At 48.8% G+C, this 26,572-nt stretch overlaps 1 protein-coding gene across 2 annotated transcripts in view; it reads left to right on the forward strand.

Annotated features, from left to right (window-relative positions):
- Positions 1-48: 48 nt before the first annotated feature.
- Positions 49-26,572, forward strand: part of Ostm1 (osteoclastogenesis associated transmembrane protein 1) — a 33,927-nt gene continuing 7,403 nt past the window's right edge. The window contains exons 1-3 of one of the 2 annotated variants that reach the window (NM_001029925.2): positions 49-532; positions 11,633-11,747; positions 22,675-22,772. In NM_001029925.2, coding sequence (NP_001025096.1) covers positions 119-532; positions 11,633-11,747; positions 22,675-22,772 — 627 coding nt within the window. In that variant the 5' untranslated portion in view covers positions 49-118. Of the gene's footprint in view, positions 572-11,632; positions 11,748-22,674; positions 22,773-26,572 lie in introns of both variants that reach the window. The other variant, XM_087598241.1, reaches the window with a different exon arrangement.

Here is a 26,572-nt window from a genome sequence, read left to right on the forward strand (position 1 = left end):
GGCGGGGCCGTGACGCACGCACCTCGTGACCCAACTCGGGGCCTGCGCCGGCCGAAGCCGGAAGCGGCTGCTGTCGGAAGCACCGGGCGAGCGATCTGGCTGCGGGCCGGCCCCGGGGATGGCTGGGGACGCGGAGCTGGCGCGGCGCGGTGGGTGGCCGTGGCGGTGGCTGCCGGCGTTGCTGCTGCTGCAACTGCTGCGGTGGAGGTGCGCCCTGGGCGCGCTCCCCTTCACCAGCAGTCGGCACCCAGGCTTTGCGGACCTGCTGTCGGAGCAGCAGCTGCTGGAGGTGCAGGACTTGACCCTGTCTCTGCTGCAGGGCGGAGGTCTGGGGCCGCTGTCACTGCTACCTCCCGACCTGCCGGATCTGGAGCCTGAATGCCGGGAGCTGCTGATGGACTTCGCCAATAGCAGCGCCGAGCTGACCGCCTGTATGGTGCGCAGCGCTCGGCCCGTGCGCCTCTGCCAGACCTGCTACCCGCTCTTCCAACAGGTCGCAATCAAGATGGACAACATCAGCCGAAACGTCGGGGTGGGTAGAGGAGCAGACTGTGGCGTGGGAGCTGGGAAAGTAAGAAAAAGGGACTGGGCGGTCTGTGGAGTTGGGGTATCAGAAACATGCGAGCGGCATCGGGGCTTAAGGCTTCGAACGCTGCCTCCCTGGATGCTGTAAGCCGGCATCTTCTTGGGACAGGTTTGCTGGAACATTGCTGCGAACATACCCAGAGCCACCAGTTTCTAGCAGTGTGACCTTGCTTTTTTGTTTTTTGTTTTTTTTTTTTTTCACACTATGGGTTTCCTCCTCTATAAAATGAAAATATTCCAGTTGTTTCATGTTGCGTTATGGGGATTTGCCACAGTAAGGCAATCTGAAGCCTGCTGGCCAGGAGTCCGGTTTCATTCTGTTTATCAGCTTGTACTCTGGGCAAGTTAGTGACACTCTCTGCTTGTTTTCTCATCCGTAAAGCGGGGATAAAGAGAGATCGCACAAAACTGACACACAGGAATAGCTCGTGGTCGGTGGGAGTTGAAATTTTAGGACGGTCTGCCTTCTCGGTAACTCAAGAGCTTTCTTGGTCGCTTGGAAGGTAATGCGAAAGACTTAATGACGGCGAACAAAAAGAGGAAGACACCGTCTTTGCGTCTTTGTCTCTAAGCACTGTGTAAACTAGGAAAGGATTAGAGTGTTGGCCACTGTGAGAGTCACAGGATTGCCTGGTAAAGGAAAAACAAGGACACTGGGATTGGGGATGGAACCGGTCCTTTAAACTGAGGGGCCAAGTAGTCCCATGAAAACTGTAGTTTATAAGTGGTTACAGCTTTATAAGTTGTAATGGACTGGACTAAATAGAAATGTAGCTATAGATGTTCTTTAATCTAGCCTAGTGTCACTAAACTTTTTTTTTTTTTGTAAATGGGGTGGTTCATTTTCATTAAGGAAAACCAGAGTCACTCTGTGCAAAGAGCTGAATTTCCAGACAGTTTAAATAGGCGTGCACGCAGTATTTTCCTGATTTGCTCCTTTCTCTATGACATTTAAGTTCCTGCCCTGTGGAGCCTTATATTTGATTTTGAGCATATACACTAAATAAGCTGTTTTTAGGGAGCCTTTTCATTCTATTTTAATTTAATTATTGTATTTTATTTGTGAGGAAGTTTCTTGTCTCCCTGACTGGCCTTGAACTCACCATGTAGCAGAGGATCACATGATCCTCTTGCTTTCCCCTCGAAGGTGCCTAGATTACAGACCTGTGGCACCAAGTCTGCTGGGAAAGAAACCCAAGGCTTGTCCATGATAGGCCAGCTTTCTACTAATAGAGTCCCAACCCTGTTTTTATTTTTAAATTATTAAGAAAGTAACCAAGTAACAGGCTGGCATCTGCTCAAATAGTTGTGGTTTGTCCTTTCCTCCAAGTTCCTCTCCGCACCTCTATTGCCACCTCCAACTATCTATGACACTCCCTCCTCTGTTGTCCCCTCCCACCATCTATGACCCCCTGCCCCCTGTTATTCCCTCCCACATCTATGACCCCCCTCTCTTGTCCCCTCCTACCATCTATGATGCCCCCTCTGTTGTCCCCTCCCACCACTATGATGCCCACCCTCTCTGTTGTGCCCTCCCATCATCTATGAACCCCCTCTGTTGTCCTCTCCCACGATCTATGACCCCCCTGTGCCCTGTTATCCCCTCCCACCATCTCATGACCCCCCTGTTGTCTCCTTCCACCATCTATGACCCCACCTATGTTGTACTCTCCCACCATCTATGACCCTTCCCCCCTCTTGTCCCTTCCCACCACTATGACCTTTCCCCCATCTGTTGTCCCCTCCCATCATCTATGACCCTTCACCCCCCTCTGTTGTCCCCTCCCATCATCTATGACCCTTCACCCCCCCTCTGTTGTCCCCTCCCACCATCTATGAACACCCTCTGTTGTCCCCTCCCACCATCTATGACCCTTCCCCCCCTGTTGTCCCCTCCCATCATCTATGACTCCCTCCCTCTCTGTTATCCCCTCCTACCACCTATGACTCCCCTTCCCTCTCTGTTGTACCCTCTCACCATGTATGACCCTCCCCCCTTCCTGTCGCCTCCTACCATCTATGACCTTTCCCCCCTCTGTTGTCCCCTCCCATCATCTATGACCCTTCACCCCCCTCTGTTGTTCCCTCCCACCATCTATGACCCCTCCCTATCTGTTGTCCCCTCCCACCATCTATGACCACCCCTCTGCTGTACCCTCCCACCATCTATGATCCCCCTCTATTGTACCCTCTCACTATGACCGCCTCCCTCTCTTATCCCCTCCTACCATCTAACATCCCCTCTCTGTTGTCCCCTCCCACCACTATGACCCCTCTCTCCCTCTGTTGTCCACTCCCACATCTATGACCCCCTCCCTCTCTGTTGTACCCTCCCACAATCTAGGATCACCCTCTGTTGTCCCCTCTCACCATCTATGACCCCTCCCTCTCTGTTGACACCTCCCACCATCTATGGCCCCCTCTCTGTTGTATTATCCCACAATCTATGACCCTTCCCCCCCTTTTGTCCCCTCCCACCACTATGACCTTTCCTCCCTCTGTTGTCCCCTCCCATCATCTATGACCCCCTGTCCCCTGTTATCCTCACCCAACATCTATGACCCCCCTCTTTTGTCCCCACCCACCATCTGTGACCCCCTCCCTTTCTGTTATCCCCTCCACCACCTATGACACCCCCCTCCCTCTCTGTTGTACCCTCTTACCACTATGACCCCCTCCCCCTCTGTTGTCCCCTCCCACCATCTATGACCCTCCCCTCTTTTTGTCCCCTCCCAACATCTATGACCCTCACCCCTCTGCTGTCCCCTCCCACCATCTATGACCACTCCTCTGTTGTCCCCTCCCACAATCTATGACCCTCACCCCCTGTTGTCCCATCTCACCATCTATGACCCCCCCTGTAGTCCCCTCCCACCATCTATAACCCCCCTCTGTTGTCCCCTCCTACCACTATGACCCACTCCCCCTCTGTTGTCCCCTCCCATCATCTATGACCTTCCCCCCTCTGTTGTCCCCTCCCATCATCTATGACCCTTCACTCCCCTGTGTTGTCCCTCCTACCACTCTGACCCCCTCCCTCTCTGTTGTACCCTCCCATCATCTATGATCCCCCTCTCTTGTCCCCTCTATCTATGACCCCCTCCCTCTCTGTTGTCCTCTCCCACCATCTATGACCCTTCCTCCCCTCTTGTCCCTTCCCACCACTATGACCTTTCCTCCCTCTGTTGTCCCATCATCTATGACCCTTCACCCCCTCTGTTGTCCCCTCCCACCATCTATGACCCCCCTCTGTTGTCCCCTCCCACCATCTATGACCCCACCTCTGTTGTCCATTCCCACAATCTATGACCCCCCTCTGTTGTCCCCTCCCACCATCTATGACCCTTCACCCCCTCTGTTGTCCCCTCCCACCATCTATGACCCCTTCCCTCTCTGTTGTCCCCTCCCACCACTATGACCCCCTCCCTCTCTGTTGTCCCCTCCCACCACTATGACCACCCCTCTGTTGTCCCCTCCCACCATCTATGACCCCTTCTCTGTTGTACTCTCCCACCATCCTTCACCCTTGCCCCCTGTTGTCCCCTTCCACCATCTATGACCTTTCCCCCTTCTCTGGTCCCCCCCCATCATCTATGACCCTTCACCCCGCCTCTGTTTTCCCTTTCCACCATATGATCCCCTCCCTCTCTGTTGCACCTCCTACCATCTATGACCCCTCCCTCTCTATTATCCCCTCCCACCCCTTTCACTATCCCCCTCTCTGTTGTACCCTCTTACCACTTTGACCCCCTCCCCCTCTGTTGTCCCCTCCCACCATCTGTGACCCCCCTCTGTTGTACCCTCCCATGATCTATGACCCCCTCCCTCTCTACTATCCCCTCCCACCATCTATGACCCTTCACCCCCCTCTGTTTTCCCCTCCCACTACTATGACCCCCTCCCCTCAATTGTCCCCTCCCACCATCTATGACTCCCTCCCTCTCTGTTATCCCTTCCCACTACCTATGACTCCCCTTCCCTCTCTGTTGTACCCTCTCACCACTATCACCACCTCCCCCTCTGTTGTCCCCTCCCATCATCTATGACCTTCCCCTCTTCTTGTCCCCTCCCACCATCTATGACCTTTCCCCTCTCTGTTGTCCCCTCCCACCATCTATGACCCCCTCTCTGTTTTTCCCTCCCACCATCTATGATCCCCCTCTGTTGTCCCTTCTCCCCATCTATGACCCCCTCCCTCTCTGTTATCCCTTCCCACCATTTGTGACCCCCTCTCTGTTGTCCTCTCCCACCATCTATGACCCTTCCCCCCCTTTTGTCCCCTCTAACCACTATGACCTCTCCCCCCTCTGTGGTCCCCTCCCACCACTATGACCCCCTCCCTCTCTGTTGTCCCCTCCCACCACTATGACCCCCTCCCTCTCTGTTGTCCCCTCCCACCCTCTGTGACCCCCACCCCCAGTGTTACCCTTGTACTCTCACATCATATGTGGTCAGTTACCCTACCCCTTCCCTTTAGCTTCTTTTTGTACCCCATATTATGGGCTCCTTCCTGATTCCTGATTTCCTGGCCTCTGGTCAACACTCCCTCCACGCTAACACACAGATGTAAACATGAAAGGCTAGGTATGCATGGGAGAGAACATGTGTCATTTCACTTTAATACCTGATTTTTCAGTTCCATCAATTTTTCTGCAAATTTCATAATTTCCAGCTGCCTTTTCTTTAAAAAAAAAAAAACTTAAATAACAAGGCTTCTCATGGGCGAAATGCCCATGCACAATGCTAACCTTGAGTGTTTGAGGCTGTGGATGTTTTCCTTATGTATGTAGATGCTGTGGAATTATGAGGCTTTAAAAAATAAAAAAGATCCCAGTGGGCTAGAGATGGCTCAGGGGTTAAGAGCAATGGCTGCTCCTGCAGAGGGCGCTGCTTCCATTCCCAGCACCCACGTGGTGGCTCACAACCGTCCAGGGCATCTGACGCCCTCTCCTGATCTCTGCAGGCACTGTATATACATAGTGAGCATGAATGCTTGCAGGCAAAACACTTATATACATCAAACAAAATAAACAAATCTGAAAAAATGAAAGTGAACCCCAAGCTCTAGTAATTAGAACCATGGGCATCAACCAATAGCCAGGCCCAGTAACCCCAGTTCAGGCCTACAACCCACAAGGTGGAAGGGAAGAACCTGCTCCCTTAAAGCTGCCCTCTGCGTACCAACTGTGTACCCTCCTGCCTACAAAGTCATGGATACTGTGTCACAGAAAGAACGGGTGGGGATGCTGAGCCGTGAACCCTGTCAGAGCAGACTGCACAGGAAGAGCAGGAAAGAGGGGAGACTGAGGACAAGGGCAGACAGGTTACGTGGGTCAGAAGCTGCTGAGGGAGTTGGAAGTGTGACTGTCAACATTCGCACTAGGGTAAGACACAAGGGGTTCTGATGGCAGACACCAGGGTTAGAGTGGGTTCAACAGCAAAGGAAGAAAACGGGTGGGAAGAGCGGCCCTGAAGGAGAAATAGTCAGTAACCGGTTGTGATGCTAATGCAGGGCTTAGGATTTCCTTTCTGTGTCTTTACCCCTCCCCTCAACCCTGTCCTTCCTTCTTCTGAGGTCCTATGGAGGGAGACAGGAAACGCACTAAAATATTTTGTTTGTATGTAATATATATGTATTCCCTGCCCTCCCCCGTGTGTGTATGTGTGCATGTGTATGTGTGTATACGTATGTGTATGTGTGGGTGTATATGTGTGTATGTGTATGTATATCTGTGTGTATATGTGTATGTATGTGTATGCATGTGTATATGTGTATATATGTGTATGCATGTGTTATATATGTGTGTGTATGTGTTTATGTGTATGTGTGTATGTATATATGTGTATGTGTGTATGTATGTGTATATATGTGTGTGTATGTGTATTATGTGTGTTTATGTGTATATGTGTGTATGTGTATTATGTATGTGTATGTGTATATGTGTGCATGTGTGCATGTGTGTATGCATGTGTGTGTGTGTGTGTGTGTGTGTGTGTGTGTGTGTATTTCCTGTCATCCGTGTTGATCTTGAGCTGCTTGGCCCAAGTGATTCTCCTGTGTCAGCATCCGGCATCCTTAGGAGCTTGGACCACAAGCATCCGGCTGTGCCTATCACTCTGCTAAGCACTAATGGAGAGTCTCCTGCAGGGAGGGTAAAGGAACACCTTGCAGAGGTGAACACAGTAGGCCAGGGATTAGGAGAGGGGGAGTCGATAAGACCTAGAGCACCCACAAAGTGGGGGCTCTTTCTCTTCTGTGGCGGAGAGGCAGGCAAGTCGGAGTGATCTTCTTTGCCACATAGGAGGCAGGGCCTTCTCTCGAGTTAGGATGGGTCCTGTCATCTGCGTAGCAGGGAATGCAGGGATACGGAATGGCTATAAAGTAAGGTATGGAGTTGGGGGTTATAGATTAATTGTAAAAAAAAAAGTCTGCCTCTCCCTCATCTGTGTGTGTGTGTGTGTGTGTGTGTGTGTGTGTGTGGTGTGTGTGTGTGAGTGTATGGTGTGTGTGTGGTGTGTGTGTGTGTGTATGTGTGTATGTGTGTGAGTGTGTGAGTGTGTGTGTGTATGTATGTGTATGTGTGTGTGTGGTGTGTGTGGTGTGTGTGGTGTGTGTGTGTATGTGTGAGTGTATGGTGTGTGTGGTGTGTGTATGTGTGTGTGAGTGTGTGTGTATGTGTGTGTGAGTGTGTGGTGTGTGTGTGTATGTGTGAGTGTGTGTGTATGTGGTGTGTGTGTGTAGTGTGTATGTGTGTGTATGTGTGTGTGTGTGTGGTGTGTGTGTGTATGTGTGTATGTGTGTGAGTGTGTGGTGTGTGTGTATGTGTGAGTGTGTGTGTATGTGGTGTGTGTGTGTAGTGTGTATGTGTGTGTATGTGTGTGTGAGTGTGTGGTGTGTGTGTGTATGTGTGTGTGTATGTGTGTATGTGTGTGAGTGTGTGAGTGTGTGTGTGTATGTGTGTGTGGTGTGTGTGGTGTGTGTGGTGTGTGTGTGTATGTGTGAGTGTATGGTGTGTGTGTGTGGTGTGTGTATGTGTGTGTGAGTGTGTGTGTATGTGTGTGTGAGTGTGTGGTGTGTGTGTGTGTGTGTGTGTTTTGTTGATGGCCTCATCCATCTTCGTAGGTGCAGCCATGATGACAGTGCGTGGTTACCTTCCTGATGTCTAGTCTTCTGCCCAGATGGTTATGACCGTGACAGATCAGCACAGTAATATCTTAAAATATAAATAAGGACCAGTAAGTTTGGGCCATTGTGCTATGTGTTGAGACTATAAAGACCATGTGAAGTTTCTTTCCTACAGGAATTGATTTCCAGACGTAAACCCTAGATTCACACAGGGAGATACCACGCTTTAAGAGACTGAGCCTAACAGAGGTTGAGGACCCTACTCGAGGTCACTCAATAGGAGAAGCAGGCTGTCCGTTCAGAGGGCAACACTACCTATTTCATAGAGCTGGGAGGAAGAGTGGTGTGATACTCTGAGACCACTCCCGGGCCAAGCAAATTCAAAACACTACAGCACGTTTCACACAAAACACTTTTATAGGGTGAGTGTAATGGTTTCTTTATGCTCAGCCCAGGGAGTAGCACTATTGGGAGGTGTGGCCTTGTTGGGGTAGGTGTGGGCTTGTTGGGGTAGGTGTGGCCTTGTTGGAGTAGGTGTGGCCTTGTTGGAGTAGGTGTGGCTTTGTTGGGGTAGGTGTGGCCTTGTTGGAGTAGGTGTGGCCTTGTTGGAGTAGGTGTGGCCTTGTTGGAGTAGGTGTGTCACTGTGGGTGTGGCTTTAAGACCCTCATCCTAGCTCCCTGGAAGCCAGTCTTCCACTAGCAGCCTTCAGATGAAGATGTAGAACTCTCAGCTCCTCCTGTGCCATGTCTGCCTGGATGCTGCCATGTTCCCTGCCTTGATGATAGTGGACTGAACCTCTGAATCTGTAGGCCAGCCCCAATTAAATGTTGTCCTTATAAGAGTTGCCTTGGTCATGGTGTCTGCTCACAGCAGTGAAACCCTGACTGAGGCAGTGGGTGTTTTGCCTGTATGTATGACTCTGTACTGCTTACAAGTCCTGGTTCCCATGGAGAGCAGAAGACACTGAATCCCCTAGAACTGGAGTGACAGTCTGTTGTATATCACCATGTGGGTGCTGGGAACCAAGCCCAAGTCCTTGGAGGCACAGCAGATGCTAAGCCTCTCTCCAGCCCTGGGAACATACTTTTCTTTTGCTTGACCCTTAAGGACTTTCCCTACCTCCTCCCAACATATCCACAGTGACGCTGGGTTCTGATTGTACCTGCTGCTTCCAGACAGCGCCCACACGCCACACGTCAACACCACTTTCACCCTGTGGTCGCTTTATGCTGTCTTAGAGTTCTCTTTCCTTTCCCAGAACAGAGCTTAGTTCAAATTCTGGATTCTCCATGAACTCTCTCCAACTGTCTCCCACTTGCTTCGTTTGTGTCCTCAACCGAACTGTGCCACAGCTGGCGACAGTACAGGGATTTTTACAAATTGCACCTGCCTGTTGAGTTAGAGAGAGGCGTATTTATCTGTGTAGATAGGGTGTGCCTATGTGGGTACCCATGTCATGGGACACGCATGGAGGAAAGAGGACAGCTTGTGGGACACAGTTCGGTGTTTTCACCATGAGGCCTAGGGCTTGGATCCTGCCTGTTAGGTTTGAGGGCACTGCCTTTTCCACAGGGCCATCTCATCCACCCCGTAGTGATTTTTAAGTGGCCAAGCAGCTACGTGCCCACATCCACTCAAACAGACTCTCCCAGCGCACTTGGGGTTGACAGCAAGGCGGCTGGATGGAATACCACTTCTCAGTGACTGTGCTGGGCACTGTGATCCCGGGAAAGCGTGTGTTCTTTCGTTTACTGTAGGAAGTGTAGGGCCCACGGTTATGGAATTGAGCCCCAGTTTAGGAGTTAGGTCAGCTCCCAAGACTATCACGTCATGACCTAGGCTCATCCCTGGGCAAGCTCCAGTAAGGACTCAATAAAGGAGACGGATATGGGAATGCATTCTTATAACCCCAGGACCCAGGAGGTTGCGCCAAGAGGATCCCAAGTTTGAGGTTAGCCTGAGATTGTCTCAAAGGAAAAACCACAAGGTTGAAGAAGCAGCCTGAGGTTTGCATGCTGGCCGAGCACACATGCGGTCCCCAGGACCACATAAGTAACAGGACCAAAGAATAAAGGAGTGGGACAAATGGCTCAGTGGGGAAGAGGACCTGCTGTACAGGCATAAAGTTCGACTTCTCAGCACCCGTGCAAAACGGTGGGCGTGACCGCATGCACCCGGAACCCAGGCATAGGGAGTAGAGGCGGGAAACTGGCTGGGGCTGCTGGCTGCCATCCACCTGCCGAAGACTAGTTCCAGCCTTAGTGAGAGACCCTAACTCAGAGAATAAGGCCAGAGCCATAGAGCAATGGACCTGATGCCCTCTGGCCTCTGCAGACAGCTGCTTATGCTCAGGTAACTGCACATCACTCTCTGTCTCTGTCTCTGTCTCTGTCTCTGTCTCTGTCTCTGTCTCTCTCTCTCTCTCTCTCACACACACACACACACACACACACACACACACACACACGAAATTCATATCTATACATACACATATGCAACAACAGAGAACTTGTATTTATTCTTATTCCTCTGAAACAGTTCCAGGAAAGGAGCTCAGAAATGTTTTATTGGAGTAGGGTGGGGTGGGTGCTGCCCCTGACTCTGTTGCCTGTTTGTGGATTCTGTTCTCCTAACTGGGCCACTTTGTCTAGGTTAGGGCGATGCCAGGAACCTACCCAGCAGGGAGCGAACTGACCCTCATGCACACACACACACACACACACACATGCACACACACACACAGACACACACACAGACACACACACATACACACATGCACGCACACACACAGACACACACACATACACACACATGCACGCACACACATAGACACACACACATACACACATGCACGCACACACACATACACATACACACACACACACACACACAGTATTTAAGAAAACAAGAGACAAAAGCAAGCGCTCTCTTAGATGCATCTCGTTAGTGCACAGGCGATGAGTCCTCAGATGAATCCGTGTGATTCTTGTCACTCCGCATGGCTGGTCAGTTCTCTCTCCGCTGCTCCCATGGTCTCTCTCAGCCCATGGTGCCATTCCCCGCCTCTGTGTTTGCAGGCAGGTCCTTGAAGCACAGTATAAATGGCTTCTCTGACACTTCCCAGTCCTTGAAACACCAGCATTCTTGTAATGCCTGCAAACAGGAGTTAAGTGGCTTTGAAAGAAGGAAGGGCCCAGGACTCAGGGCCCCACTTATGGCAGCAGGGATAGGAGGTAGATGAGGTTCAAGATGTCAGGATCTCAGGTTTTTAGTTTGCATAGCGTGAGTCTCTTTCACGATTAAATGGTCTTTGGAAGACATGTTTTTCTATTTGAATACAAACTCTTGGGTTTATGTGGAAGAATTACTGAATTTTCTCGCAGAAAAGATTCTGGACCAAAAATTACCCAAAGATGAAGCCAAAGGTTTGGGAACAGATTAAAAGTATTATATAAATAATATATTTACTGTACAAAAGTTTCGACAGCGAAAGAGAAGCAAAAGTGAAGATAAAAATTTGTCATGCTCCATCATCTAGAAATAACCATTGCTACATTTTGTCACCCGCATTCTGGAAGTTTTCCCGTGCATACAAAATGAGAGATTGCGACACACTCACAAGTCGGAATTAAGAAGTTGAAGTTGACCACAGAAACAGTCAAGAAGCAAAGATGGGGCTGGAGAGACGGCTCGGCTGTTAAGCTCTTCCTTCACCCAGAGCCCTGCAGGGATACATGTTAGATAGATACTTGTCTTCCTGACGTTTTTATTATTATTGCTGTTACTACCAGATCATATCAGACAAAATCTCTAATGGTTTCTAATAAATATCTTAACTGTTTTATGGCTTTCATGGGCTACAATTTTCCTGGAAAGTCTGAATCCTCAGATTGTATCTTCCTTTGTTGTTGCTGTTGCAGAACGCCTCCGAGAGCCAGCGCTGTGCAGGAAGTCTCCTGATGGCGGACAGAATGCAGATAGTTGTGATGGTCTCTGAGTTCTTCAACAGCACGTGGAAGGAGGCGAACTGTGCAAGTGAGTCTCCGTGCTTGTGCCTGCTCGGCTGATGTGGTTCAGTAACAGACGTCCTCAGATTGGATTTCGGTGAACTTTAAAATAGCCGAAACCACATTGGTCACTGAGTTTGAGCTGCGTGTTAGTCATTGTCACCTGGGTGGGTCCTGCCAGCCAGAAATGTGTAGCAGATCACAGAGCTCCGAGGTCAGGCGGACATTTGCTGGATGTCAGCTGTGGGGCAGTTAACTTTGTCGAATGGAACTTTAGTTTCCTCATCTCTATCTTGGGGAAAATAGCAGAACGTGTAATAACTGTTTAACATGATAATTATGATATTTCTAATTGGGGAGACGGGGAGGGGTAAGAGAGAGAGGGGGAAGAGGGGGGCGGAGGGAGAGAGGGGGGGAGAGGTGGGGGAGAGAGGGAGAAGGGAGAGGAGGGGGAAGAGGAGGAAGGGAGAAGGGGGAAAGAGGAGAGAGAGGGGGAGGGGAGAGGGGGAAAGGGAAGGAGGAGAGGGAGGAAGGGGGAGAGGGGGTGGGAGAGGGGGAGGGGGAGGGGAGGAAGGGGGAAGGGGGAAAGAGGAGAAAGAGGGGGAGGGGAGAAGGGGAAGGGGAAGGAGGAAAGGGAGGAAGGAGGGAAGGGGAAGAGGGGGTGGGAGAGGGGGAAGGGGAAGGAGGAGGGGGGAAGGGGAAAGGGGAAGGGAAAGAAGGGATGGGGTAGGGGGAGAGGAGGGGAGCTACCATCCGCTCTGACAGCTTTGTAGATCAGATAGTCTTGTGTAATAGTGACACATATTTGAAGTATCCTTTGGAAAGACTTACACCATTATTTCACCTTAAACTCTCCCTCAGCATCAACTGTGTCCTTATGACCGACCCTACCTTCCACTGTCTACAGCTCAGGGAGAAAGATATCGCTACAAATATACCTCAGAGAAGTAAATAACAACGTTATAGAGTCTCCGAAGGAGAAATCAGCCAGCAGTGTCCTTTGAACTGAGGCTTCAAGGCTGGCATGGTTCCATTGGGTGGAGCTGAGGTGAAAGACAGGGCAGAAAGAGAGACAGAGGGGCAGAGGTACAGAGTGTGAGGGGAAAGTGGGGATTTTAGGGTCCTGGAAACCCTCAGGGAGATGAAGTCAGATGAGGAAGGTAGAACTTTGATGGATACGAGCCAACATCGCCATACTTCTTGGGATGTCAGCATGATATTAAGAGAGGGTTTTATGATTCCTTGGGCTTTAAAAATACATGTGCAAAGTTAAAGGCAGCAAGGAGCAGCGAAGGTATTAGCCATTTCTCATTGCTGTGACAAAGCGTGACAGAAACAAGTGGCAACCAGAAAGGTTTACCTTAGCTATTAGTTGCAGAGAGGTTGTGTCCATGAAGAGGGTCCATCATGGAGGGGGACGAAGTAGTGTGAGTGGCTTTGTCTGTGGAGCCAGAATGTGAAGTGGTCGTCATCACATGACTGCAGACATGTCCTATTACTGCAAACATGTCATCACATGACTGCAGACATGTTATCATGTGACTGCAGACATGTCATGTCAGTGTAGACATGTCATCATGTGACTGCAGACGTGTCATGCTAGTGCAGATGTCATCACATGACTGCACACATGTCCTAGTACTGCAAACATGTCATCACATGACTACAGACATGTCATGTTAGTACAGACATGTTATGTGATGACAGACATCACATGATTACAGACATATGTAACTGCAGACATGTCATGTCAGTGTAGACATGTTATCATGTGACTGCAGACATGTCATGTTAGTACAGACATGTTATGTGATGACAGACATCATCACATGATTACAGACATATCATGTAACTGCAGACATGTCATATCAGTGTAGACATGTTATCATGTGACTGCAGACATGTCATCATGTGACTGCAGACATGTCATGCTTGTGCAGACGTGTCATTATGCAGACATGTCATCCCGTGATTGCAGAGGACTATACTGGACCCAGGGAACCAGGTTCAGCTGTAACCTTCAAAGGCGGGCTCCTATTTCTGTAAGCCAGGCCCCACCTCTTAAAGGTGCCATGACCCCCAAACTTTACTTTTTTTTGAGTGAAAATTCCTTTTGTAAATATGATTGAAGTGAGTTTTGGGAACACAAAAAATATTTTTCAGCATTAGAAAATATCCAGGGGGGTTTGGGGATTTAGCTCAGTGGTAGAGCGCTTGCCTAGCAACCGCAAGGCCCTGGGTTCGGTCCCCAGCTCTGAAAAAAAAAAAAAAGAAAAGAAAATATCCAGGGAACAAGTGTTTGCATGAGCTCGTATAAGAGGAATACTTTAGATTTGAACCTGTAACAGCTGGTTCATTTTTTTTTTTTTTTTGATTTATTCTTTTTGAGACAGATTCTCACTATGTAACCTTGGCTGGCTTGGAATTCATTGTAGACCAGACTGGCCTCTGCCTTCCAAGTTCTGAATTACACCATGCTTGCCAAAAATTTTTGTTGTTTTCTTTGGCTTTTTTGAGACAGGATCTTGCTACATACCCTAGACTGGTCTTGAATTTGATGTGTAGCCCAGGCTGTCCTCAAATTCAGTGTCCTCCTGTTTCAGCCATCAGGGGACTAGAATTAACGTAACAGCATGCGTCACTGTACCCAACTAGAAAACAAAACAAGAAACAAAGCACACACACAAAACCCCACTCAGCATGGAACTTACTTAACTCCAGGTCTTCTCTGCTGCCAGTCCACCATGCTGCAATGGCAGTTGTCTCCTCGTTCCGTATCTTGTATCTTCTCGTTCCTTCTGGAAATTGGGAAGATGGCTTAGCTGACAGAACCATTCTTTTCTTTGTTGTGTGGGGTCTTTTTGTTGTTGCTGCTGTTTTGTGTGTGACATTTTATATGTAGGCCAGGCTGGCCTTGAGCTTCGTATGTGTCTAGGGACGACCTGATCCCCACTCATCCCACAGGCGATGCAGCACCAGGCTGTCATTAGCAATGGCTGCGTGTGGCTGGTGGCCTGGGGCTCCCAGCCTCCTGATTGATCGGATTATAGGCATTTGTCACCGCCACGGCCAAAATTGAAAATTCCCATCATACATAGAATGAAGAGCCCTTTAAAAAGTCAGGTAGGGGTTGGGGATGCGGCTCCATTGGCAGAGAGCTGTTGCAGCTCCACAGGCCATTGGAAGTAGTGCTAATTTATCTCAGCGGCTGCACGCTGCCCCCAAGGACTCTCTGAGCCCGTGGCAATCTCTCTACCCATCTAGTTCCCAGGGCAGGTTGTTACCATGCCAGACGTACACATCCCAATTCTGTGGTGGGCCAGTGCGTCCCGCCACCATACACTCTCTTGAACTCGATTAAGTCGCCACACGAAAGAACACATCACACAGTATCCTCTGATCCAATTGATAAGGTCATAACAACCTGTTACTATGCGCAGAGAGGAATCTTAACATTTCCCGACATGTTCTCTCAGCTCCTTCCTCCTCGTTCTCCTCCTCTCTGCCTCTCTCTCCCTTGTAAAACCTCTGTTCCCGCCTCCCTTCCTTCTCGTCCAATGACAGGCCTCCTTTTTATATTGTCTGCCTTCACCTGCATAATGACATCAACGTACAGAGTGCTTGCCTAACATTCTTGAAGACCCGGACTCTGTCTCTAGCCCCATGTAAACTGAGCATGGCGACACACGTGTACAGTCCCAGCACATGGGAGTAGAGATAGGAAGATCAGAAGATCAAGGTCATCCTGGGCTACAAGGAGAGTTTAGTCAAGGCCAGCCTGGGCTACAAGGAGAGTTTAGTCAAGGCCAGCCTGGGCTACAGGAGAGTTTAATTAAGGCCAGCCTGGGCTACACAGAGAGTTTAATCAAGGCCAGCCTGGGCTACAGGAGAGTTTAATCGAGGCCAGCCTGGGCTACATGAGAGGTCTCAAAACAGTGAGCAAACAAACAAGCAAATGAACAGAACAACGTAGGAGGCTGGAGGATGGCTCAGTGGGTGCTTGCTGTGCAAAGATGAGGAGCAGAGCTCCTGCCACCAGGCTCTCTGGCTCTGTGCACTGGGAGGCAGGGATAGCAGGATCCTAGGGCGCAAGAACCAGCCAGGCCAGCCAGCTCTGGGGCTCGTGGGAGAGACCATCTCAACAAAGAAGGTAGAGAGTGGTAGAAGACACCACATGTGCACACCTGAACACACGTGCACACATGCACACGTGTACACATGCACACGTGTACACAAAACACTAGGACGGTTTTTATATGGGACTCCTCTTAAAAATTATTTTTATTTTATGTATATGAGTTTTTGCCTGCATGTACACACATACACCACATCTTGCACTGTGCCTGATGCCTTAGGAGGCCAGAAGAAGGCATAGCTCTCCTGGGACTAGAGTTACAGATGGCTGTAAGCCACTAGGTGACTGCCAGGACTTGATGGCAGATCCTCTGGAAGGAAGAGCCACCAGTGTTGCTGTTGTCCTCCTCCTCCTCTTCCTCCTCCTCTCCTTGTACTCCTCCTCCTCCTCCTCCTCCTCCTCCTCCTTCCTCTTCCTCCTCCTCTTCCTCCTCCTCTTCCTCCTCCTCCTCCTCCTCTTCCTCTTCCTCCTCTCCTCCTCCCCCTTCCTCTTCCTCCTCCTCTTCCTCCTCCTCTTCCTCCTCCTCCTCCTCTTCCTCTTCCTCCTCTCCTCCTCCCCTTCCTCTTCCTCCTCCTCTTCCTCCTCCTCTTCCTCCTCCTCTTCCTCCTCCTCTTCCTCCTCCTCCTCCTCCTCTTCCTCTTCCTCCTCTCCTCCTCCCCTTCCTCTTCCTCCTCCTCTTCCTCCTCCTCTTCCTCCTCCTCCTCCTCTTCCTCTTCCTCCTCTCCTCCTCCCCCTTCCTCTTCCTCCTCCTCTTCCTCCTCCTCTTCCTCCTCCTCTTCCTCCTCCTCTTCCTCCTCCTCTTCCTCCTCCTCTTCTTCCTCCTCTTCCTCCTCCTCTTCCTCCTCCTCTTCCTCTTCCTCCTCTTCCTCCTCCTCTTCCTCCTCCTCTTCCTCCTCCTCTTCCTCCTCCTCTTCCTCCTCCTCCTCCTCTTCTTCCTCCTCCTCCTCCTCCTTCTTCCTTCTAAGGTTTATTCATTTATTTTATGTATGTGGGCACACTGTAGCTGTCTTCAGACACACCAGAAAAGGACATTGGATCCCATTACAGATGGTTGTGAGCCACCCTGTGGTTGCTGGGAATTGAACTCAGGACCTCTAGAAGAGCAGTCGGTGCTTTTAACTGCTGAATCATCTCTTTAGCTCGAAGCCAGTGTTCTTACCAGCTGAATCTCCAGTTTCTAAATGGGATGTAAAACAATTTGAATTTTTTGAGACAGTGTTTCACGTAGTCCACTGGCTGGAGTCAAACTCTCCATGTATTCCCAGCTGGCCTTGAACTTCTGGTCTTCCTGTCCCACCTCCCTGGGCCTGGAATTGTAGTTGTGTCCACTTTTGTTGTCTGAGCCATTGTATCTTGAAAGCATCGCTTTGACTGCCCTTCTGAGGAACGGACCACTAAACTGTTAGACGAGTTGTTCAAGAGATTACCATCTCCTAATTAGAATCAATTAACAAGCCAGACAAAAGAGCTAAAAGTTCGGATGTGTTTTTGGGAGGGGGTAGGTCGGCTGTCAGGGCAGAAAAGGATGCCTTTGGTTTCTTTGGTTCTGACCTTTATTCAGAGGAGGTAAATTCACCTGCTTTGGATTTTCTGCATTTAATTCCCACTCAAAACTCTCTACAAAACTTAGAAGCGCCCAGAATGTTCCAATTATGGCATTTTTATGTAGATGAAGTCAGAGGGACCAAATGCTTTCTTTCCCAAGATTATGCACTAAAAATCATGCTTTCCCGTTCACTGTTTTAATCTTATTTTAAATAGGATTCATTGTTTTAATCATGATTTCTGTGTTGAATTTTTAAATGGAATTAAAAGAGTTTTAAGAGACTGAATTCATTAAATTTCACTCTTCTGTTTTGGTTTATTCAATAATAGAATTCTTTTCTTCTTCTTTTTCTTCTTCTTTTTCTTCTTCTTCCTCTTCTTCTTCCTCTTCCTCTTCCTCCTCCTCTTCTTCTTCCTTCTCCTCCTCCTTCTTCCTCTCTGTCTCTCTCTTGTGTTAGCTATGTGTCGAGGGACTCATTTGTCTGATTTTAAACATAGTTTTTGTATTTCTAAACTCAATTACCACAGTCTCACTGTTAATTCTTATTTTCTGAAGCTTGCTCAGCTTTTCGGAAAGTGGTGATCTTTGTACTCCGTGAGGTTAGTTCTCTTGTTATGTGGGCCCCTGGGAATCCACCTCAGGTCTGCAGGCTTAGAGGCTGGCACCCTTCCCCTCTCAGCCATGCTACCAGCCTCAGGAGTGTACGCTTTCTCTCTAGACAACCCGTAACTGTAGTGTGTGTCTCAGGCTGGCCCTGGGTTGGGCTCACAAACCTCCTGTCTCAGCCTCCCAGGCATAACTTGTATCCCCCTACCTTAGATGGGCTCACAGGGGTGCTGTAAAACAAGTGAGTTATTCCTGTCCCCGTGTAGCTTCTAAATGAACGAGACTTAGACTGCGATTTATGTATTTGGCTTTGCGCAACTACTGGGGGATTCCCCCTAATCTATATTTCTATTCTCTAGACTGTTCCTTCCCAACTCTGCTCCCCAGACACTTGTGTTGGCGTCTTCCCAGGTCATTTCTACTCCGCCAGCCTGTTCTCAGGGCCCATTTCACGTGGGCATGTGCTCCTCCTGGTTTATCTTGTCTAACAGAGACCTCCTGTTCCCTATCTCCTCCCTCCCTTTCTCTTTGTGCCTGCCCCTCCCCCAGTCTATAACCCCAGTAACTTAAACTCTACCTCTCTCTTCTCCCCAGTAATTGGCTGTAGCCATTTTTATTTCACTAACAGTTTTAAATTGGGGAGCAAGGTTTGCACTTGGTAAAGACGAGGGTCAGTTTGTTGGAGACAACCAGATCCTGGGGGGGAGGCAGCATTTGAATCCATAGCGACACCAGACACAACCGGATGTGACAATATAAAACTCATTTTTAAAGCAGCAGGGATGGCTCTCTTGCTCTTCCCTTCTTGTTCCCGCTCTGTCCTCTCACCCCTCCCTCCCCACTCCCTTCTCCCCCTTCTCCACTCAGTCTCTACTCTGTCTCTGTCTCTGTCTCTCTCTGTCTCTCTCTGTCTCCCTCTCTCTGTTTCTCTCTCTGCCTCTGTCTCTCTCTGTCTCTGTCTCTCTGTGTCTTTGTGTCTCTGTCTCTGTCTCTCTATCTCTCTCTTTCTATTACCCTCTCAACTTCCCTCTTCATGCCGTAAATAAATTCTATTCTATACTAAAACAGATAACCAAGCCCCCCAGCAGGGATGGGCTGAAGAGGCAGCTCAGAGGTTAAGAGCATTTGCTGCTCTTGCAGAGGATCCAGGTCCAGTTCCCAGTGTCCACACAGCAGCTTTGAACAGCTCTTATTCCAGTCCCAGGGCATCTGGCGCCATCTTCTGGCCTCAGAGGGTGCCAGGGCTACATGCAGTGCCCTCATACGCATAAAAATAAAAATGAGTCTTTAAAAAAAAAAGAGCAGAGGGGCTGCAAAGACAGCTTGGCAGTTAAGTTCCTGGGTTCAGTTCTCAGGACCAGGGTTTGGTTCCCAGCACTCACAGCAGCTCACAGATATCTGTGACAACAATTCCACGAAATCTCACACCCTCTTCTAACCCCCTCGGGGACCAGGCATGTAACATAAGTAAGTAATATGTAAATAAATCTTTTAAAAATTTGTTTTAAACCACTAGAGATCATGAACAGAGTCCTAATAGATGCCACATCTCTAAGGATGTTCAGCTGGACTCGGTGGTACACGCTGTAATCCCAGCATTCAGGAAGGAGAGGCAAGACGAGAAGTTTGGGGTGCAGACCCTGTCCCTAGAGTACTCAGTGACAGGGTGCTTTTATATAGGGGACCAGGGTTCAGTCCTCAGTCCTGGGAGGTCGGGAAGGAAGACAAGAAGGCACACAATTCTGTCGTAATTTAGTCGGTTTCTGTGTGAGGGCTTGGCTGGAATCCTTAGAGCCCTGAGAACGCCTCTTGAGCTGATGCCGGAGTCCTCACGGAGACAGAAGCTGTGCTAATCTGCCCTTGATGAGGCTCCATTGATTGTCTGAGATGAGGCAGAAGCACAATGACCACTTCACTTAGTGCGTATGGAGAGCTTCGTCGTCCCCACCTTCCCTGGCTCACTAATTTCTACAGCGTACAGCTTCTCACTGTGCATAACCTTCTGCTCCCGGTTCCCGGCAATGGCTAGAGGGGGTTTACTAGAGTTCCTTTGTGTAGTATCAGAAAGTCAGGGTTCTTCTAATAATGAAGATGCGTTTAACCCCACCGTGTAAGTGAGCCCCTTTGTGCTTTGTGATGTCACCGCCTAACAGTTACTGGAAAAAAAACCATACTGTGCCAGCACAGCACTTAATCAGACCGTCAGTCTGCAGTGGCTTTTCACTTAATTCCCCAATTATTTTAAGAGGAACGGAGAACAGCAGTAAAATAGAAGACATTATGTCCTTTTGTTCCTCAGATCAGCCTTCTTCATAAATCATTTTTATAAAGAAGTTGTTTATTTGTGTATCGCGTAGAAGAAATTGCCAGAGCTCTCCAGAACAGCATGCTCTGTGCTGCTGCTCCCTGGTACCCAGGGGGGCGGCGCCTGCCATCTTTGGCTGTGTCTGCATGACAGGACTCACTGTGACACTGGTGTCCACCTGCCTCGGGGAAACTGCTTCTAGCACTCCTCTGTAAGACAGCAACGCCCAACCTAAAGACCTGTATCTTAACTGAACGTTCCCTGTCTATAATTGTGCTTGTTTTCATTTATGTCTGCTCTACCTGACCCAGGAGCCAAGGCGTTAATAAAATAGCACGAAAAGTGAGCTTATATTATTACTTAAAAGATCTTAGTAAACCAGGCGGCGTCAGCACACGCCTTTAATCCCAGCGCTGGGGAAGAAAAGCAAGCCCAGATCTCTAAATTCAAGGCCAGCCTGGTCCACAGAGTGAGTTCCAGGACAGCCAGGGCAACACAGAAAAACCCCGTCTCGACCAACAAACAAACAACAAAGGGTTTTAATATGTGGACTTTGTGGATACTGACATATGGAATAATTTGTGTTTAATTAGTAAAAAAGAATTGCGTGCTTAAGGAAATACAGGCGCTCGGAGAACACATTTGCCATTTCGGGGCCTTACTGACTTGTATGTGAGTCTCAGTGTCCCCTTCTTTCTCTCACTTAATTTGTTCATAAGGCTGCAGAAACTATGGATTCCTGGGGTCACAGAGGCCAAGCATCTTGGAGAAGCTTCGCCAAGAAGGTCTCCATCCATGTTCACTGGTGCAGAGGGGGTCCTGCCCAAGCTGTGTGTGTGTGTGTATGTGTGTGTGTGTGTGTGTGTGTGTTATCTGTCTATCTATGTGTCTGTATGTATGTGAATGTGTGTATGTGTTTATATGTGCATATGTATGTGTTGTGTGTATGTGTGTGTGTTTGTATTGTATGTGTATGTGTTTGTATATTTATGTGTGTTTGTGTATATTGTCTGTATGCATGTATGCATATGTGTGTATGTGTCTGTCTATCTATGTGTCTGTATGTGTGTTTGTATTTGTATGTGTGTGTTTATGTGTCTGTCTATGTGTATGTGTGTATGTGTCTATATGTATGTGTTGTGTGTATGTGTTTGTATGTTTATGTGTGTTTATGTGTATATTGTCTGTGTGCATGTGTGTATATGTGTGTATGTGACTGTCTGTCCATCTGTCTGTCTGCCTATGAGTCCACCAAAGTCTAGCTGGCTTTTGGAGTGTGGTTTTATAATTCATCCAGTGCCCAAGTTTACACACAGAAGTTAAAGTGCTCGTTGCCCTGCCCTGTTACCCAGGATTAGGTTTCATCTTTCTGATCAGGTGGCAGTGACTTCCTGAATCACTGGTGGTGTTAGATTCGTCCCAGAGAGGAGCCGCAGCATGCAGTCGTCCACTCTTGAGTATTGAAATTGTTAATTGTTTAACAGAGTCTAGGAGTGTGTTTGTACCTGTATGTTTGTATGTGTGTGTCTGTATGTGTAATATATATATATATATGCATATATATATGTGTGTGTATGTGTGTGTGTTTATGTGTCTGTATGTATGTATATCTGTGCATGTATGTTTGTGTCTATATGTGTAATATATATGTGTGTGTGTTTATGTGTCTATGTATGTATATGTGTGCATGTGTTTGTATGTGCATATATATGTGTTGTGTGTATGTGTGTGTCTGTATGCATGTGTATGTGTTTGTATCTGTATATGTGTTTGTATGTGCATATGTATGTGTTTGTATGTACGTATCTATACATATGTGTATGTATATGTTTGTATGTGTTTGTATGTGCATATGTATGTGTTGTGTGTTTGTGTGTGTTTGTATGTATGTGTATGTGTGTGTTTGTATGCTTATGTGTGTTTATGTGTCTATATGTATATTGTCTGTATGCATGTGTGTATATGTATGTGTGTTTGTATGTGTGTACATATGTTGTGTGTGTTTGTGTGTGTGTACATATGTTGTGTGTGTTTGTATGTGTGTATGTATCTGTATGTATGTGTGTGTTACTCACCTTGCAGTGTCTGAGAGTGCTGGCCCAACAGCCATACTGATTATAAATAATTCCAGCCTTTTATGTATCAGTTGTGTGACTTTGGACTTGTGTGATCTTGGGCAGGCTCCTTCATTTCTCTATCCTGTTCCTTATTTCTGAATTTTATTTAAAGTTTTTAACTGTTTGCTAGGTGCGGTGGGTGACACAGGCCTTTAATCCCTGCGCTTGGGAGGCAGAGGCAGGTGGAGCTCTATAAATCTGTAAGCAAGGCTGGACTACATAATGTTTGTTTCCTTGTTTTTACAGATTGCCTAACAAAAAACAGTGAGGATCTGTCAAATAACACCCAGGACTTCCTCAGTCTGTTTAACAAGACTTTGGCCTGCTTTGAGCATAACCTGCAGGTCAGTTATATAGATTTACCAAGAATGAATAATGTGTAATTCTGACTTTTTACAGGTTTTTGGGTTTTTTTTTCCCTCCTCATAAAGGAATTAGTAAACCTTTATTTCTACTCTTAGAATCTTAGATTTTTTTTTCCACTTGAAAATATCAGAACTTCAGCTCAGAACCAAGTGTGGCAGCAGGTGCCCTGTACTGGGCAGAGGCCACGAATCTCTGAGAGCTCAAGGCTGCTGATCCACAAAGCCAATTCCTGGCCAGCCAGGGCTACACAGTGAGACTGTGGGGGTGGGGGAAGGGAAGGAGTCGGGGGAGAGGGAGAAGGAAGGAAGGAGGGAAGGAGGGAAGGAAGGAAGGGGTTGAGTCTTGGAGGGATGGCTGAGTGTGTGGTAGGTAGCACATGCCTTTAATCCCAGCACTTAAGAGGCAGAGGCAGGCAGATCTCTGTGATTTTAAGGTCAGTCTTCTCTCCACCACAAGTTCCAGGCCAGCCATAGAGAGACCCTGTCTCAAAATAAAACCAAAACCAAAACCAACGACAAACAAGAATAGAGTAGGTGTCGGGCAGCTCCCAGACAACTCACCCCAGCTCTAGGGAATCCAGTGCCCTTCTCATTTAAAAATAATCACAAGTCCTAATGCAAATCAGGGGCTGGAAAGATGGCTTAGAGGCTAAGAGCACTGGCTGCTCGTCCAGAGGAGGCAAACTCACTACCCAGGACCCACATGGTGGCTCACAACCATCTATAACTCCAACTCCACGGGAACTGGGTCTCCTCTGGCCATTGTAGATACCAGGCACACACGTGGTGTGTCAGAGGTGGCAGCCACAGCTCTGTGACGTCGGTGGCTGGATCACGGTATTCCCTGTAGGGTTAGAGGAAAGCAGATAATTCAACATAACTATCGGAAGTCCGTCCAACTGATGGGTTCCCTTACAGAGAGCGTGTTTGGCTGATAGGAAAAGAAAAAGAACCCAGATGGGCTTGGACCCTGAGTAGCCGGGAGGATGGTGATGCCACGGGGAGATTAGGAGGAAGATAACACAGGACAATGAAGATTAGGAATCCTGTTTCGGGAGCCGGAGAGATGGCTCAATGAATAAGAGCACTGGCTGCTCTTGCAGAGGACCTGGGTTCAGTTCCCAGCACCCACACGGCAGCCCACGGCCATCTGTAACTCCAGCTCCATGGGATAGAAATAACTTACGGCCTCTGTAGACAACAGGCACACCTGCGGTGCATATACATACATGCAGAAAACACCCATGTACATACACAGTGCTTTCTAAAACTGGGATAGTTTAATTAGAAATGTCTTGGGTAAACAGTCATAACTAGCAAGTGTTAGGTTCAGGTTCATTAGAACAAAGGCTCCCCAGAAGGTCCCATATAATTTCATATCACATCCCCCTGTTTTCAGAAGCCCCTACAGAAAGGGGTCACTGGGGTATAGAGGTGAAGGGACTTGCTTGAGGTCAGACTACAGGGAGACACACCAGGATGGCTTTAAAGGAGAATTCTGTTTGGGGCAAGAGAGCTTGCTCCAGGGCTAAAGGTCTATGCTGCCAAGTCCCAGGGCCCAAGTTAAATCCTAGGGCCCTCAAGGTGGAAGAAGGGAACCCCTCCATCCGGTTGTCCTCTGAGCACCACTTACGCACCACAGTAAGTTTGCACCCATGCATGCATACACACACACACACGCACGCACACACACACACACACACACACACACACACACACACACGAAATACATGCAATATAATTTTTAGAAGAATTCTATTTTGAACCTGGTTAGCATGACACTGATTCTCCTGGCAACATCCAAGCTCAGATGATTCAGTGAGATGGGGGACGGGCTGCAAGTTTAGGGGTCACCAGACACAGTTGTCGCTTAAAGCCATGCAACTAGATGAGGAGAGAAAGTAGACAGAGATGGTGAAGAGCCTCTGACAGCTGCACCCAGGGGCTTCGGGATGGGGAACAGGCTGAGACAACGGCTTTCCCTGCGGGAGGACGGGCAGGAGGAGGCTCACACGCTGTACTCGATCCACTTCGGGCGGGAAATGTTAGCAAGTGGCTTCTCTCAAACCCCAGCCTGTCCTGATGACAGGGCAAGGTGAAAGGGTGTCCGACAGACACGGGTGCAGTTACTGTGACAGCCTCTCGTGTCCCTAGTCTGTGGGTAGCTGTGAGGAAGAAGGGCTTAGCACCCACCTGCCCCCTGTGGGTCTTGTACAGCCTTCCCGAGGTGACGTGGGCCCCTGTGCAGTGTTTGACCAGGTTCACTAAGCCTTAGGGAAGGCGTCCTCCGAGTTCACAGCCGCCATCATCTCCCACCCTCCCGGATCCACTTCCTCACCCAGTGAGGAGCTGTGTAGCATTCATTTTGCAGTTATGCTCTCCATCGATTAACCACCCCCCCCCCTTTGTTTTTTACTGTGTGGCCGTTAAAAGCCACTGCCACTCGCAGCCTTCTGAACGTCACAAGTTCCTTTGAGAGTGTGTTCAGTGGACCCCTGGGAGGGGAACGCCATGCCAAAAGTATATGCATTTTTAATTTTTGTAAACAGAGCTGTGTTCCCCCCCACCACCAGGATTCTGTCTAGGTTTGCAGTTTTGGCTACATTCACAATCGACCCGTGGAAGGTGTCTCTTTCGTGTGGGAGTTTAAGGGGAGACGTGGTTTCTTTCTTGTCTCTATGTTCGGTAGGCGCCCTTTGCTCATGGTAAAGACTAGAGAGAATGGGGAGCAAAGACATAAGTGAGCGCTTCAAAATACAGGTGTCTGCCTAGAAGCCAGAGCCTGGGGTTTGCTGGCATGCTACCCCTACCCCCTCCCCACATTGCAGGCTGTCTCTCCGCTTCCATTCACTAGAAAGGTCTGAGTTAGGAGCTGAGATGAGAGAGTTGAGTGGGCTCCTTCAGTCCTTTCTCTAACTCCTCCATTGGGGTCCCCGTACTCAGCTGTGTCTGCCTCCGTATTTGTCAGGCTCCGGCAGAGCCTCTCAGGAGACATCCATATCAGGCTCCTGGCAGCAAGAACTTCTTGACATCAGCAATAGTGTCTGTGTTTGGTGGCTACATATGGGATGGATCCCCAGGTGGGGCGGTCTCTAGGCGGCCTTTCCTTCTGTCTCTGCTTAGTTCTTTGTCCCTGTATTTCCTTTGGACAAGAACAATTCTGGGTTAAAAATTTGGAGATGAATGGGTGGCCTTGCCTAACCTCTGGATGTGATCTCTACAGGTTCTCCCTCCCCTTTGTTGGGCATTTTAGCTAATGTCATCCTTGTTGGGTCCTGGGAGCCTCTCACTTTTCTGGCATCTGGGACTTGGTGGTGGCTACCCAGAGTTCCCCATCCCCCATTGCTACTCACAACCCCATAGCAAGAACAGTATCAACCAACCAGACCCCCCAGAACTCCCAGGGACTAAACCACCATCCAAAGAGTACGCATGGAGGGACCCATGGCTCCAGCTACATATGTAGCAGAGGATGGCATTGTCAGGCATCAATGGGAGGAGAAGCCCTTGGTTCTGTGAAGGCTTGACTCCCCAATGTAGGGGAATGCCAGGGTGGTGAGGTGGAAATGGGTGAGTGGGTGGTGGTGGGGAGCACCCTCATTGAAGCAGGGGGAGGTGGTATGGGATACCCAGAAAAGGGGATAACATTTGAAATATAGGTGCATAAAATATCCAATTAAAAAAAGAGAGAGGGTTGAATGGGGTTCATATCCCTCCCCTAAGAAAAGTCTAATTTCATTCCAATAGAGGATGCTGTTTAGGCTGTGAAGCTTAGCATG

This window comes from Rattus norvegicus, chromosome 20 (assembly GCF_021556685.1).
Source record: "Rattus norvegicus strain SHRSP/BbbUtx chromosome 20, alternate assembly SHRSP_T2T, whole genome shotgun sequence".
In the NCBI taxonomy this organism is placed as follows: domain Eukaryota; kingdom Metazoa; phylum Chordata; class Mammalia; order Rodentia; family Muridae; genus Rattus; species Rattus norvegicus.